The sequence below is a fragment of the Bacillus rossius genome, chromosome 12 (assembly GCF_032445375.1).
Source record: "Bacillus rossius redtenbacheri isolate Brsri chromosome 12, Brsri_v3, whole genome shotgun sequence".
NCBI lineage: Eukaryota > Metazoa > Arthropoda > Insecta > Phasmatodea > Bacillidae > Bacillus > Bacillus rossius.
Window position 1 is genome coordinate 11,854,647 of NC_086339.1, and position 17,608 is coordinate 11,872,254.

General features: G+C 38.9%; 1 protein-coding gene across 2 annotated transcripts in view; it reads left to right on the top strand.

Annotated features, from left to right (window-relative positions):
• Nucleotides 1-15,913, top strand: part of LOC134537530 (protein FAM43A) — a 247,627-nt gene extending 231,714 nt beyond the window's left edge. For both annotated transcript variants that reach the window (XM_063378052.1, XM_063378053.1), the window contains 3 exons: nt 4,480-4,673; nt 6,024-6,369; nt 8,693-15,913. In XM_063378052.1, the coding sequence (XP_063234122.1) occupies nt 4,480-4,673; nt 6,024-6,369; nt 8,693-8,941 (789 nt within the window). In that variant the 3' untranslated portion in view covers nt 8,942-15,913. The remainder of the gene's footprint in view (nt 1-4,479; nt 4,674-6,023; nt 6,370-8,692) is intronic.
• Nucleotides 15,914-17,608: the final 1,695 nt, after the last annotated feature.

A 17,608-nucleotide genomic window follows, 5' to 3' on the forward strand; every position in this document is an offset into this window, starting at 1 on the left:
TCCCAACGTAGTTCCTTCACGAGGGACATCACTAGTGGGTGGTATCCTCTGGAGCTCCCATCATGAAGAAGTGTCCCAACGTAGTTCCTTCACGAGGGACATCATTAGTGGGTGGTATCCTCTGGAGCTGTAGTGTGGGGCCACAGGGTGGCAACCCCAACAAGAAGTAGTGTCCCAACGTGAAATATGTCCTATGGCGCTCCAGTTTGGGATCACAGGGTGGCATCGCAATTTGAAGTGGTTCCCCCAATATTTTGCCTTCACAAGGGACATCATTAGTGGGTGGTATCCTCTGGAGCTGTAGTGGGGCCACAGGGTAGCAACCCCAACAAGAAGTATTGTCCCAACGTGAAATATGTCCTATGGAGCTCCAGTTTGGGATCACAGGGTGGCATCACAATTTGAAGTGGTTCCCCCAGTTTTTGCCTTCACGATGGACATCATTAGTGGGTGGTATCCTCTGGAGCTGTAGTGGGGCCACAGGGTGGCAACCCCAACAAGAAGTAGTGTCCCAACGTGGTGCCATTGGTGAAATATGTCCTATGGAGCTCCAGTTTGAGATCACAGGGTGGCATCACAATTTGAAGTGGTTCCCCCAGTATTTTGCCTTCACGAGGGACATCGTTAGTGGGTGGTATCCTCTGGAGCGTAGTGTGAGGCCACAGGGTGGCAACCCCAACAAGAAGTAGTGTCCCAACGTGGTGCCATTAGTGAAATATGTCCTATGGAGCTCCAGTTTGGGATCACAGGGTGGCATCACAATTTGAAGTGGTTCCCCCAATATTTTGCCTTCACGAGGGACATCATTAGTTGGTGGTATCCTCTGGAGCTGTAGTGGGGCCACAGTGTGGCAACCCCAACAAGAAGTAGTGTCCCAACGTGGTGCAATTAGTGAAATATGTCCTATGGAACTCCAGTTTGGGATCACAGGGTGGCATCACAACATGAAGTGGTTCCCCCCAGGTACATGCTGCCAGCTATTCTGTTGTGACGATTCAAAGTGGGTCCTAGTGTGGTTCTACAGTTTGAGGCCGTTACGTTTCAGTGTAGGGCTACAAATCTAACCCTCTGTTCGGAGAATTTTACATACTTTGGTGAATAAAGATTTTATGGATTGGAGTTTTAAAATGTAGACAAAAATGATTTGTAACATAGGCACAGTACCTACAGAAAAATCTACCTTTAAAAAAATGTAGCGTGCTTTTGTCTAAGAAAATTGGTAGATTTTTTGAAGGGGTACATAATCAATATAAATATATCGGGTACAGATGAAATCATAGGTAAAGACTAATAATCAAGTTTGAAATATCCTGCTTATAGGTGTATAACATTCAGTTACAACTTATGTAGTCTGGGCGTGTTGCTATTCAACGAAGTCCCCGATCTTTGCTCGGAGCCCCGTTTGGGCGTGGTGAGCTGCTCCTCAGTCCTTAGTCCTGGGAGATAATCACGTGAGCTGCCGCGTGACCATATTCCTTCTCTGATACTTCTACCAGTTCCTTGTGTCTTCACGTAAACCAGTGACACACACACACACACTGAGTTTCCATCGTATTTTGCAATATCATTGTTACAGCACTGCATCAGGTCTGGGAGAACTTCCTAAGTGTATAGGGACATTACTATGTGTTTAAATAAATTGTGAATTATACATAACCCTGTTATTTCAGTTAACAAGATCATGTGCTACTATTGTGAAACAATCGGAGGTTTAGTTTCACTATATTAAATATATATTAGTTTTTATATGTTACTCTCCTGAAAATCTTTGATGGTTTATCATCTAGGTAATTGTTTTAAGATATTTTTACATGTATGTTTATTTTTACATCTTATCTTCGATTACTGTTGTGCTAAAAAAACAGTAATATTTATTGAAGATAACATCTTTTCCACCGAGCTTTTATCTACTACACAAATATGTTTTGAGCACAAGCACTCCAGGTTGATTCTTTGCCAAGTACCTACAAGTTGTACTACAATGAGTTACCAGATTTGAAATATTTTTTTTATATCTGACCTCATCAGAACACAAGCTTTGCTCGTGATTAAGGGCGTATGTGAGGCCTTGTGAATTGATCGTTTGTGATTTCTTCGGAAATAAAGCTTTCAATCGCCATATGCTGTTAAGTAGGGACTGGAAAAATTCGCGGTTTCAATGACCACTAGGATAGACTTCACGATTCTCTATGTACTCGGGCAACTATCACCTGGTCATTGGCTACCGACTCGGGACTCCTGTTTACTGCGATTCTTAAGATTCGATACTTCTTTTGTTGAGTGTTTGCCATTGGCTCAGAGTCCTTCAGGTAAATTGCGGTCCAATCACTGACGCAGCATTAAGCTAAACGAGTTTGGATTCCAGCCTGTCTCGAAAGGAATCCGCGAATTTTTCCGGTTTCTACTGATAAGTTTATGAGTCATGCTTTTCAAGAATTTCAACGGAACAAGCTGGTGGACTTCATAACAGTCATGGTTGGGTGGAGTCCGAGTAAATACGATGAATTGGCAGGCAGTTGATGTTCTTTCCAAACTAGCGGTTACTGTTCCCGTCGTTGCACTCTGCAGCTTGACCTGTTTCATTCCACACAACCACCACCAGGCGTCTGTTGGTACCCACCTCCCGCACGTATTGCGATGCAGGAACAGTAAGTAGGTTGAACATCGTCGTCGCACGAGCCTTCCGAAACAACGTGAAGGTGTTCCTTCCGCGGCGTGCTCCGGAAGTTGTTCCCGACCCACTTCTCGGCAGGACGCGATGTTCCTGCCCAGCCTCTTCCTGCGAAGTGACGTCTTATTGCCCGGGAAGTTGGAGCTCCCCACGTTGTAAACACAAAAGTGCCGGGACGAGTGAGGTTTCAAATGAAGCATCAGTTTTCAGAACAGTTGAGTTGTCAGGAGTCACTCCAGGATGTCCGGCATCGACGTTCGATGTGACGACTCTCGTACTCTGTTTGTTTTGCAACGTTACAAAAGCTAATCTGCTGTTGAATGTAATACGGTGCCTAAGATATGTTTTTAAAACAAAAGATACGGAAAAAAATGTTTTTACCCACAAGTTTGATGTCAAGAAAAGTTTTTTCTTTGCCCTTCTCATAAATTTTAGGACTTAGATCTTGCCACAGTATTTTGTAAGTGCGCCTACTAAAATGCTGTGATGTAGTGGCGTGAGATTATTGTTATTTTCTGATTGCACTTTATTTATTCACCTTCATTGGTAAAAAAAATCGTTAAGAGGTCGTGACTGCCACCACTTTAAATAAACAACAGTTTCTAACCCTGTGCAGAATGCAGTTTTGTGGTGCATTTATGAGAGAACTTACCAAATTGATGAGATAGCAGTACCTAACACTAAATAATTTTCAGGCTGGAAAACTAGTATAAAGTTACTCATGCTATTTTTAAGTGTGTGTGTGTGAAGTCTGAATTATTTTTATTTATTTAAATTTGTAACTTGCCCACCGACAGTAAATAGACTTTACTATGGATGCAAATAAAATTTATAAGATAAGGAAAACCAAAACAAAGTGTATATATATGTGTGTGTGTACACTTGAAAATTTTAAACGTGTATATATATATATATATATATATTATGGGGTGGTAAAACAACCATATGAGCAAAATTCACAATATTAAGTATTCTGGGAACTCAGCTGATGAAGCACTGGAGGACGGTACATGCTGTGTTATGAAATGATGAGAAACAACACAGAAGTTAGGGGAACGGAAAAATGCCGTCAAATTTAAAGAAAAATTTTTATTCACCAAGGTCAAAATATATAAATCAACAACTGTTGAATAACGCATCAGCCAACAGTGAAGCAGTTTTCGCACTCATCTTGTTTGGAAAACGTCGGTAAAATTTATGTGCTTCACTTAAATCGCCGTCCGCAAACCTGTGCATGTGAATACATTTCGGCCTTCTCTTTATTCGCGTATGCATACATCTTGGTTCATTTATCCTTTGCTGGAGATCGCCATGCCCTTCACCGGTTGAGTTCCGAGTACATGTTGTATAGTGACTCGTAATTGTGTAGTCTAATGTATGCACCTCAATTTTGAAACATTCCATTACCTATATGGACTTTGAATGGTAGCCTATCATTTCGCCTCCTTTTGGCGTTATTTACACTGGCCAAGAGCCGAAATGACGGTGTGTATATTGGAGTATGGTGTGTTTTTTATCGGCTATGCTTCATAAAATGTATTATTGGTCAAGATAAATTCCTTGCTGCAAAACTTACACAGTCTGTATACTTTCAATATAACGGCAGACACCGAACAAGGATCCATATTAGTTACTGAGACTAATAGCAGATGTTTACTAAGAGTTTTAAATTGGAACCATTACTTATATAGAATTTTTTAAATATTTCATCAGCGAGAGTTAATTTATCTCATGCAAAAGAACTTGTTGCAAGTAGTTCCTATCGATGACGCAGACCGTGATGAGTGGGGTGGTCCGTGTCTCCGCAGGTGTCGCGGCAAAATGCGCGGCTGTCGTTGGCCAACTCGGTCTACGACAACCCGTCCATGCCCCGCCGCAAGATCCTGCTGTCGACCGGCTCGCACAACTACCGGCCGCCGCTGGAGCGGTCCAAGTCCGCCCCCAAGCTGATGGTCATCGAGGAGGAGGGCGAGGCCGAGGAACTGGAGCTGCAGGAGGAGAGGTCAGTCATCCGGCTCTTCAGTCTGTCTCCTTCCGCCATAGCATGTGACTTCGGCCTTATGAGCCTGCATCTGTACCTATATCATTTCTCCATCGCTTCAGATGTTTTTCCTTCTGAGCCCACCATCAGTCTCTATCTCATTCCTCCATCGCTTGAAACTTCCTCCTTCTGAGCCCACCATCAGCCTCTATATCCTTCCTCCATCGCTTGAAACTTCCTCCTTCTGAGCCCACCATCAGTCCCTATCTCATTCCTCCATCGCTTGAAACTTCCACCTTCTGAGCCCACCATCAGCCTCTATATCCTTCCTCCATCGCTTGAAACTTCCTCCTTCTGAGCCCACCATCAGTCCCTATCTCATTCCTCCATCGCTTGAAACTTCCACCTTCTGAGCCCACCATCAGCCTCTATATCCTTCCTCCATCGCTTGAAACTTCCTCCTTCTGAGCCCACCATCAGTCCCTATCTCATTCCTCCATCGCTTGAAACTTCCACCTTCTGAGCCCACCATCAGCCTCTATATCCTTCCTCCATCGCTTGAAACTTCCACCTTCTGAGCCCACCATCAGCCTCTATATCCTTCCTCCATCGCTTGAAACTTCCTCCTTCTGAGCCCACCATCAGTCCCTATCTCATTCCTACATCGCTTGAAACTTCCACCTTCTGAGCCCACCATCAGCCTCTATATCCTTCCTCCATCGCTTGAAACTTCCTCCTTCTGAGCCCACCATCAGCCTCTATATCCTTCCTCCATCGCTTGAAACTTCCTCCTTCTGAGCCCACCATCAGTCCCTATCTCATTCCTCCATCGCTTGAAACTTCCTCCTTCTGAGCCCACCATCAGTCCCTATCTCATTGCTCCATCGCTTGAAACTTCCACCTTCTGAGCCCACCATCAGCCTCTATATCCTTCCTCCATCGCTTGAAACTTCCTCCTTCTGAGCCCACCATCAGTCCCTATCTCATTCCTCCATCGCTTGAAACTTCCACCTTTTGAGTCCACTATCAGCCCCTATCTCATTCCTCCATCGCTTGAAACTTCCTCCTTCTGATGAGCCCACCATCAGTCCCTATCTCCTTCCTCCATCGTGTATCCCCCATAACTTAATTCCGTTTGCCTTCAAAAGTACTACGTATCGTGTTGCAGAGACGAGATTTGCAGGCCTTAAATTTGCTTCAAATTAATCCGAAATCAGAAGTACTTTTCGGCCCTCGGAGAATTCATAAAAACTTTTTCGTGAGCAGGCCCCACTAGGATCTCTCGAGTAGTTTTGAAATCGCGTTGTTTTTCCTGGAGCTGTGCGCACCGTGTAGGGGTGTGGCCTTCAAGGTGGCGGGGTGTGCTTGCAGGAGGAGGAGCGAGAAGACGCCCTCGCCGAGGCGGGGCCACCGGGAGGAGGAGCCGGCGCACCAGGAGGACGACAAGCAGCAGCAGCAGGAGGAGGAGGAGGAGGTGAGCCTGGAGGAGGAGATCCTCGCCATCCTGCAGCGGCGGCAGCAGCAGCAGCAGCAGCAGCAGAGGCCGGCCAAGCGCGTGGCGTGGGACGACCGGCTGTCCGAGTGCGGGCCGGACGGCGACGAGGGCACCGGTCTGCCGCCCGACGACGGCGTGGGGGACGACGGCGAGGAGCAGGCCGCCCCCGAGCCCGTCGGCGTGGACCTGCGCCCCGCCGCCGGCGCCTTCCTCGGCCGCAAGGTCAGCTGCCTGCCCCCGTGCTGGTGTCAGTGTGTTAGTGAGAGTGAGAGTGAAAATCTGAGGAAGAGTAAAAGTGAGTGAGTGTTAGTAAGAGTGAGAGTGTTAGTGAGAGTGAGAGTAAGAGTGAAAATCTGAGGAAGAGTAAAAGTGAGTGAGTGTTAGTGAGAGTGAGTGTAAGAGTGAAAATCGGAGGAAGAGTAAAAATGGGTGAAAGTGTTAGTTATAGTGTGATTGTGAGAGTGTGTTAGTGTGAGTGTTACTGTCCTCCTCAACTGGTAAAACCTTCTACAGCCTGGTCGATTGAGGTCTCCTGCAATGGCGTATACAGCTCAAAACAGTTTTGGGAGTTCGGCAGAAGGGCTTGCATTTTTTCCGAATTCAACCCCCTTTCAAAGGGTAGGAGGGTCCATTGTGCCATACAATAATAAACAATAAAAAAATTTCGTAATTATTTAACAAAAAAATGTTTAGCAAACGTTTGTGAGGATTACATACAAATTTTAATATGGAAATTTAATTTATTTAATTACACATGTTTTTAGGGTTTATAGTTTTTTTGAGATCAGGCTTTTTAATGCATTTATCATAAAATTTATAAACAAATAAATCATGCAAAATATTAAGTATTCAAAACTCTGCAGTATAGCTGGTCCAGAACGGCAAACTCCTAAAGCGGCAGCGGTGGGAATAGTGTCCATTGTCAGGGGATGTTCTGCTGAGGGCTGTAGGAGCTAACAGCCAGGGCGACCGACGTGGCTTTTTCTTTCCTTCTGGATAGTGGAGAAGCTTCATCTCAAAAAATTTACAAATAATAAGTTTAAAACTGTTTTCCTAGATATTATAAAAAGGGGCGAATTCTGTTTCGAGAGAATCAATCTGTGAATGTCACAGAAATAAAAGATCACAGAAATGGCAATGAAAATCTGGTCACATGTCAGGCTGAGGAGGCTGGTTGGTGGACCTACAGCTCTCCAGAACTCTTCGAGGGACATGGAACATGATGTGTGTTTGGGGGGGGGAAGCGGGAGTCTGAGTAAGGCCTCGAAAGGAGAAAGGACGTGTCCAGCCTGCGAAAGTTTGACACTGATTAGTGTTTTATTCGGTTTTGAGATAAGAAGCGGTAACGCCGACCCCAGAGCGATGTCTCGGCCTTCATAAGGCACAAGTAGTATTGAAATACTGGATTTTTCAGTCTGAAACTAATCGTAACGTAGTAAGTGATATGTTAAATTCTTGGAAAAGTTTAACCACCTGCAGCAAAGTTTAACGTGTGACCATATTTTAAGTTATTTGTTGTTTTATTTATTTCTGATCTCACAACCATAGTCTTGTTGAATTTACCCTGAGTATAGCCGGAGAGTGTACGTAATATTTGTGACGGACATTCATAGAAAATGGTGGGTTGCAAAACTTTCTCTTAACTACAGTTTCTTGCACATTGTTTAATTATTTGTTATTTCGGAAGGACAAGGGCAGCTTCTTATCACCCCCTTTCCCAAATCTACCCCCCGTATTTGCCCTTTGACTCCTGGCTAGTGGGTCTATGGTTCCGGGTTTGATTCCCAGCAGCGTTTGGATCCGAGAGTGCCAGAGGGGGGGGGGGGGGGGGGGGATTGTCTGGAGCAAGAACCCTTCTCAAGGCTCTTGCATGCTGGGAACACACACTGCTGGCTGAACTGCCCCCTCATATCAGGGCCAGCTCCAGGAAGACTTCTCGGGAGGGGCTGTCGTACAAAGAAAGGAGGCTGTTGCAGGACATGATGTCAAACAAGTCAGAGTTAGTCCTTGCAATACAAATTTTGATGAAACAAAAGTTGACAGTATCCAAGTAAACATTAATTTAAAAAAAAAAAAAACTAGATACTCTCAAAACAAAAAATGGGTACGTGTACTTAAAGTATGTGCATTATCAGTTACACTTACTTTGCATAATAAAAACTACATAACTTTATTTTGCATGCAATTAATAAAAAGAAAGAAAATAATAAAAGGAATGGAGTGATATTAAATATGGTTGATAAAATATAAATATAATGTAATCAAAACAAATTAATTAAATATTCAGTATTTAATATTAATTTACACATGTGTATAAAATAATTTTAACTATTTATTAAATAATAATTTATCATGTATAGTGCAATTAGATTATACATACGAGAACATAACCTCACAAACACTGCCACGGAAACAGTCAGGAGACACTCCCTGCCAGCGACAGTGGAAGCATGCAATCAACCTGACGTCATGACGCACTCGGAAACATAACCTCACTTGTGTATGAATACACTGGATGACGCAAGGCGTGTGCGCCTGCCCGCAGCTGGCGAGGTCGGCGACGTTCCCGCCGCCGCGCGCCGCCGGCCGGCCCGACTCCCTGGAGCTGGACTCGCTCTCCGAGGAGGACGAGGACGAGGACGAGGACGAGGAGGCCGCGCCGGAGGAGGACAACGTGAGCGACGAGAGCGGCTTCGCCGAGCTGCCCGAGGCCAGGGACGGCCCCGGCGAGGAGCCCAAGCACCAGGTGCTGCTGGTCGCGAGCCCGCCGCTGCCCCGCTGCGTGCGGATCTGAGTCGCCTCCGCAACACCCTCTTGTGTCTCAGGCCTCGTCTGCTTCCCTACCTCTGCGTCTGTCTCCGACTGGGGTCCTTCCCTCGGTGGCCACGAGGCGAGGGTCGCAATCTCACGCTCAAATTTTTTCACATTTTAAAATTCCAAGATTTTTGAACTAGGTGCAACTGTTCATTTTCTTTATGTGAGGCAGTGGTTCTCAAACTTTTAAAAATCCTACAAAAATTGTAGATTTCTGATTTCTGAGAAATATGTTAGTATGATTAATAAGTCAGATATTAAAGAAAACAAATAATTCAACAAATAAATTTTAAAAATCAAACATACATCAAGTTTATTTTTTTGGTGTTTTTTTTTAATGAGAAATATGAGATTTAACACCATAATTTAATGGTATAGTACAGTAACTATATTTAGACACATATTTCTCTGGAATACCACTGGGCAATGGTGAAAATCTGTTGGTTTCCGGGAGGTAGGGGGGAATTACGTTGATGATTCTTGTTTCACAGTTTACGATTTTGCAAGAGCAAGCGGGGGCCCCTCGATAGGAGGCTTTTTGATTCCAGGAGGGCCCGGGCCCCCCTGCCTCCCCCCACCACTGGGAACTGCGTGCACCAGCATACCCTGGCTCACACTTTGAGAATCACTGATGTGAGGTATCAAAGTTTTACTTTCTTTTTTTTTTAATTATTACTGCAAAATTATTAATTTGAGTGTTTAGCACTCTTTGGCAGAGACTGCTATTTAATGACAGTTAAAGCGTAAGAGATGACTAAACAAAACACCTTTCCATATCTTAATCTCTCATTCATATTTTGTATGGAAACTTTAAATGGAGCCTACATTTAGTGCACGGAACTCGCTTCAATGGCTCTGAATATGGCAGACACTCTCCTAAGAGGCAGCAGAGAGGGGTGGGTGCTACGAGGTATCAGACAGCTGTAGCCTAGCTCGTGGCTCATTGGGAGCTGTGATATGTTAGGGAGGAACTTCTTACATGTGTAGAGACCCTTTTGCCGGGACCTAAGTACAAGTGCATATTGTTTTAAATGTGTTTCTAGTTGTTTCTACAGTGATTCTTTTTCCACCATGTGAGAAACAAATAATTTAGTGGGTGCGTGTTGCCGACACAAACATTCCTCCCGGAGTGGGAACTGTAAAAATGTTGAGTTGAGAAATTGTGTTGTAATTCATTGAGAAACAGTGTTGGAATGCATGGTCAGTTGGCAGGCCTGCTGAGGTTTATAGCGCTGCATTTTGTGGTCTTTATGGTTTGGTGAGATTAAAGGTTAGTAAAATGGCATTTTATGGTTGCTCTGATTGGTTGTGATAGCTGTGAAGCTTTAGTATGTTTACCGGTTCTCGTTCAATAAGACCTGCATTATGCAGCACATGTGTATTTCTGTTTACCTATTTGTAATTTCATGTTTACATTATTTGCATGTATCTCATGTAAGATTTTACTGGTGTATTTTTGATGTACTAGAGTATACTCATTTGTTTATTATGAATTGATATAAAGGTCCCATAGCTGCTATTTCATTACAAAACACTATTATGTATATCAGGAATTGTAAGATTTTTTCTTAATTTTACATTATACTTTATTAAATTAAAAATTATTTCCTAAGAAAAGTTATGTATTCTTTAAGTATTTTATGTGTAATATACATAATTATATCAACTGTAATTTAAAGTATATATAATCCAAAAATGACCAGATATTGCATTAGAATTTACTTATTGTATGAGTGTACTGTAAAATCAAATTTAAGTGATTGTATACCGCATGCAAACAGAGGTTTTCAAGTTTTTTTCACAAGTGAATATCAGTTATGAAAAAATAGTTACCAAATTTGAAAATAATTTTCCTAGCCTTCTTGTTTATTTCAATGGTTGAAAGAAGTATCTGGAAAAACTTTTTGCCATTGAAGTGCAAAATAAGCAACACATATGAAGGAAAAATGTATGTTCTGAATATATGATTTTGAGACTTCCTGCAAAATTTAAACAGTTGCAAGTCATATGTAATATTGTACATACAGTGTAATTAGAGTGAAATGAGTTTGTATAACCTAGTGTCTCTTTATAGCTCATAATTAGAATCCTACAAGATTGCATGGTCATTTTTGGTGACATTTAGGCTCAAAGTACTTGTACCATTGTGTTACTTTTTGAATGGATCAGGAGATACTTGAATTATGCATGGCTCTGTGCCAGTAATAAACACTTGCAAACAGTTCACCTACCTAGTTAAAAATAAAATTTGTTCTTCACTAAGTCAACACAAAAACCAGCTTTTTCCAAAAATACTATTATTATATTTTCCGGTCTTTATTCACACAAAATTTCTGTTTTTATTTTCATGAAACTTATAAATAATATCTGAGTGTTTATTGCTGGTTGTATGAAGTTGGTTGACAGTGTAACGTGATATATTTCTGTATTTTATTGCTAGTTAACAATAGTGTTGTTAATAATTACACTCAATATAAATATATATTGTAATTTAGGTGTCTGTTTTGTGGAATCACCACAGACTTTGCCTTTCAGTAAGGTTAGGAAATTATTACAGCAAAAAAACTTTTCACATCATATATCTACAATATTAAACATATTTTTGCAAAATTTATTGTTCATTTTCTTACACACCAAAAGAAAAATTTGACATATATTAAAAAAAATGTTTTAGATAGCTTAAGCATGTTCACATCAAAGTTACATCACATTTTGCTTTTAATTTATATTTTAATGACAATTATGAAAACGTGTACCACAAATTAACAGATATGTCAATGAAAGATCATCGTAAGACTTTGTCTTCATTATTTCATGGGAAAATTTTAATACTTCACATATTGCAAAAAACTATGACAACTAGTTTTAATTGGGTGGTTACCAAGATAAAATATTGATCATAGCACATTCAGTTGTAAAATGTTAAAAAGGAGGATTTTGTACGATTATGTACTTCGTAATAATACTTTGATAATGTAAGACATTTTAGTGTTAGATTTTTTTCCTCTGAAAATTAGTTTGTGTTATAACTTTACAACCTCTAGAAGCCACCTGCAAGTTATATTTATAGAATCAGATTTTTTTCTTATATCTCTTTAAATAAATTTTACTCATAATCTTACCAAATTATCAAACATTACCAACTTCAAAAGTAATACAGTATTTCATCAAATGTTTGCCTTCATGAAATTGTTTCTTCCAACCATGCAAATTTTTTTGTTTACTATTTATCAGCTAAGATATAAGTTAACTTTTATTTCTTTTCATTCATTTAAAGATAGTTATTTGTGACTCTCATTTTCTGTCAATTTTTTTGTGACTTTCTTGTTTCATTTTAGAAATATTTTAATTTATATTCTCTTTTAATTTTAATTATTTGTTTTAAATATTTCGTTGATAATGTTTTACCATGTTTTTACTTTTATACTATTTATTCTTTGTGTCCTTTGCCCAGTTCATTTTCACGGAAGTTTGTGTAACAAAAGTAGTTGTATGTAACATCTGGAATCTTAGTAAGGAATTTTTTTTACATACAGGTACATTAAATGTTTGCAACCAAAGTTAAATATTTTTTCTTTTAATTTTTTCCTTCAATATTTATTGAATTTTTTTAAAAAAAAATACTGTTTATTCTACACTATTTAAAAACTGTCTTAGAGTATAGGGGTGTTTCAAGGTGTACATCAAAGTTTCAGTTTATTTACGTAATTGTGCTGTGGACATAAACATTCGACCTAAGCCAAGAGATTGGTGTATATATATAGTGATAGCGATGCTTACTTTTTCAATGGAATAAACTGTATAAAGAATGGGTTTCCTAATCGCCTCTAGTTTTCATTTTGCAAAAGGTCGGTGTACTGTGGATGTGTGCACCATTCAGTCAATAATTTAAAGCTGTCTTGCCCATTTTATTTTTGCAAACTTATGCAGAGTGTTAAATGTAAACAAGAAAAAATTGTCCCTTTGCAAGAGTTGAATAAAGTTTTATGTTGTTTAAAAACTCTTTTACAAAAAAAACAACAAATTTTATGACTGTGATTGCTACATTTCGCTATTGATAATTGACACATATTGCTGCAATTCTAGTTTATTACTATGTAAATATCTCTGAAACTATATCATAATAGTATATTCATGCATGTATCATATTTTGTATGTTTCTATGCATTTTTACAACATTTATTTTCATATCACAATATTCTTAGTTGGGAAGTTGCAAACTCTATAATGTTTGGGCACAGTATTAATGTATGTATTTTTTTTGTGATTAATTACCATGAAAATGTGTTCTTATAGCTATACAAGTAACTGTTGCTAGAATATCTACCTGTAGTCGGACGAAAAACAATGTTGCATTATTGTGTTCTCTATGGGTAAACATTAAAAATAATTATGTGTTAGAAGAAGTGGCAATCATTTTATTCCGCTTTGACTGATTTACTGAAAAATGTGCATGCCTTATAAAATTGTGTCGTGTCCGTCTTCTGTTGTATGTTTCTTCTTTTTCTTGCCACTTGTAGAAAAAATGAAAACAGAAATTAATGATTTCTGTGGCAGCAATAGCAATAAAAGACATAATTATGTTTGTGTGTATTAAATTAACTGTAATTATTTTTTACAATGAAAGTTTAAAAAATTGGGCATCCCGAAGAAAAATATGTACATCTAATTCAATAGATAGAAATTAATGAAGGGGTGTGTTTGATAATAAAGAATTGTGGAGAACTAATATATTTAATAACATATTCTTTCAACATTGTTAGTCACTAAAAATTTGTTGTATCAAAATATCCATTAATAGTTTTACATTTTTGCAGAAAAGCTATTTATTTGTGACACAGTATGGGGACAAATAACTAGTAAATGGCAGTTATGTACATAGCACCTCTATTTATTTAACTTGCAAGTATAATACGTTGGTTGGATCAGTCGTCACAAATTCTTGTTTGTACTAACTGAATTGTTGAATACAATTACAATAACACTATTTTAATTGCAAAATACTCACTACTTTATGGTCAGAAAATACTTTACACTGTTAAACAAACACGTCAAGAAACTGCAAATTCAAATATAGTGGAAAACATTTTTTTTTGTAATTTAAATCAAAAGGGATAAAAAAAATCACATAATTCTTACAAAAACTGAACTTAATTTTTCTGCAACTGCATATATTTTATCATAGACATGTGTGTCTAGTTTTTGAATGTTGTGCTGAATAGACAAGTACAACACTTCTTTGTGGGGTTTTAGTAACCTGGAAACAAAGATTTATTCCGGTCTAGTCAAGTCATTATCTCGGAAAGCAACGTTAATTCACCCCTCTGCCGCATTCCAGCAATAATGACTCAAGGTTTTACCTGATCCAGAAAAAATTTCTTAACTTTAGGAAACTGTTACATTGCACATCACATTGCCAAGTCTGCAACTTTGCTAGTTTGTGTCACTCTGCCTAGAAGCAGTTTTGTGTGTTTGTGTCACTTGGTATCCTCCCAGTACGTGCTAATCACTGCAGTTTACTAATCATTCATCCTAGTCACACAAGAGTGTCGGTCTGTGCCTTCAAGACAAGCTTTTTTTCTCATTTTCAGCCAGTGATGTAGTGCCAAAGTTGTGTTTGAGGATTGTCAAGATGTGTAGAATCAAAGAATAGTGTAGTGGTTATCATCATTTGTGGCTTTTTTTTATTCTTTACTGGTGACCGAATTAAGAGAGAAACTGGCTTCTAGTAAAGGTAAAAGTCAATGAAATAAACATGTAACGAACAATCACTTATTTATAAAAAAAATGTGTGTGTCATTCTTCACACGTAATTGAACAGGGTATTATTATTCTTGTTTACAAAAGAAATGTTTCCACAGGTCCCGGAGGGAATTTTATTTATCTTGAAAAAAAAATGTTTATTTTTAGAGACTTCTGTCTGTCAGGTTTAATCTGATGCGGCACCAATAAACAGTAGAAATGGTGCTCATTCACTAACGTGTAGATCCTGCTACGGTGCAGACTCACATCTGACAGCATTGCCGCTGCCAGTTTCGCGAATGTGGCGGATACAGAGTGGCCTGTTAACACAGTTCATTTTAAATTCTAGAGCAGCGGGAAGGGGATTGGAGTGAATTCTGGTCGTTACAGTGTCTTGTCTTGCACGTGTTCCCTTTAGGGTTAGGCACACCACTGCCTTTCACGAGGCCATAACATAAGTACCTCCATTCATATTTTGTAGTTGCCTGTCAAATTACGTACATCACTTAAGTAATTAAAAACAAGATATATTTGTATTGCTCGTGACATAAAAATATTTAAATGCTGCATAATTAGATGAAACTAATTCCAACCCCAAGCTAAAATCCGAGCTTTACTTTGACTGTCACTATTGAAATCATTGTAGTTTTGGTGAGCACATACTTCAGACTGAGTAAAACGCAATGGCGGTATGAAGATAGCTTAAGCTGATCAGTCTCTAGCTCAACTCTTGGGTTTTTTTTTTGTTTTAATGCATTATGTGAATGTACTTGTCAGTATTCAAAATTCACATTCCACCCTTTAGTCAACTGGTTGCTGAATTGTTGAGATGTACCTGTTTTTCTCTTCACAAGTTCATCATTGTTTGTGTGTAGAATAAGAATTTTAGGGACTCACTATGTGTTGTTTATGTGTTTGTTTGTAACTTATATATATACACTTTGCCTGCACATATCACTTTGCCTGCAAATACGTGACTGGGTAGTAACAGTACGTGTGTCAACATTTTTTCATTCCAAAATGTATATTATGAAGATATCAAGATAATGTAACTGAAGTGTTGTCTCACTAATATTGCCACTTGCCTTGGACCACTGTATGTGAACTGTAGGTATGTGAACTGTGTTAAGTGTATCTCATACACTGTGTTCCAAAAAGATTTTAACTTTATATTTATGTACAAACACCCAATAAAGAGTTTATCTGGGGAGTTCAGTTGTTTCATTTGTCCATAATGTAGTAAAAATTAGTTTTTGGTTTACCCAACATCTTGATGAATTAATGTTTTAGTCTCTGTGTTATATTATTTGTCTAAAATTTGCCTTTCCAATCAGTAAAAAAAAACAACTTAAATTGACTTAATCATGGTACCATAGACTTAACGAGGGATTGAGTTTCGCAGTTATAATTTTTCGAATACTGAACATCTGTATCTGCCTATAAGTGTCCAAGTTTCACATATTAAAATAAGAGCTTTTCAAGTTTATGTTTGAATTTTCAAAAATAAAAGTTTGGAAGAAAAAAAATTTGTGATTTATTTGCAAATGAGAATACAAATACAGCAAGTGTCCTATGAAAAAGTTTTGATCTAAATAATTTATTATATGTAGTTCATTCCAGCCAATGTGACCACTTGGAATGGACTTCTGACAAATGCAGCCTACCTCAGGTGTTGCGGGTATGCACAGAATCGACCATTAGCTCTGACGGGCATCACTAATATCCTCTCCTGTGGTTTACAGATCTTGCGAAGTGAATGTAGAAGTAGAATGCTGCTAAGACTGTGCAGTCTAAATTTTTGTCGCTAAAATATGACTCGTAGCTACAAAAACACGAGACAGCCATTGACTAATCCGTGTCAAGGATTCGTGCAGAAGAAGAAAACAGGGAGAAACTATTTTTGTTTGTTTAGTAAATCGAGTCTGTGTTAGGCCTGTTCCACAATGATGCAGAAACACGAAAATGGAAACGGATCCAGACTCTCTAGATATATGCACTTCACAATCTTTCAGCTGCTTCCACAATGCACAGAAATTTAACAAATGGCAACATAGTGAGATTGAATTTCACGGTTACGAAAAATAAATTTAACTTAAAAAAAGTTTATGTAAGAGAGGTAAAAGTGTTCATATTTACATTTATAATAAAAATAAACCTCAAAGTAATTATATAAAACTATATGTACTCGATGTAATATTTAACGCAACTTATTTAAAATGTAAACAACCTGGCTTCCACAATGACCAAATATCTGCTTCTATTAGCCACACGGATTAAAGAAAACGGAAGAGCTGGGCATTGCTGAGCAAATCCGTATACAGGTCCATGTCCACATGCGTGCCATTGTAGACGCTCCATTCTGTGAAAACCATCCGTTTACATAATCCATTTCCGTGTCCTTGTAGAACGGACCTTACCAGAACTCTAGCCATGCCTACGTGTACAACTCCACAAAATTGAACTTAAAACATAACCTGGCTTACATATTTTCCCACTGACGACATACTTGGTTCGGTAGCTTAATTTTTGTGTTTTACTGACTGAAAGAAAGCCTTAGCAAAAGTTTCAAAGAGTAGGAATAGGGGTAATCAATTTCCAATATTTCTATGCTGTAGCTATTTAAGGCCCTAATAAAACCCAAAATTTGTATAAAAACTGTTTTAAAAATATCTAACATCCTTGAGAAGAAATCAAAGTTACTAAGCATACATGTAGGTACCAAATACTATTTTAACATTGAAAGTACAACGTTAATGAGATGGGACAAGGGAAACATAATCAAAACAATTCCAAAGTAGGCCATAGTTTTTTCAAGAATTTGAGAGTTTTATATGTGTTTTTTCTGTGGTCTTTCTCTTAACATCTGTCTGTCCTGTAGCTAAATAGATCAAGAATTTTTTTTTTT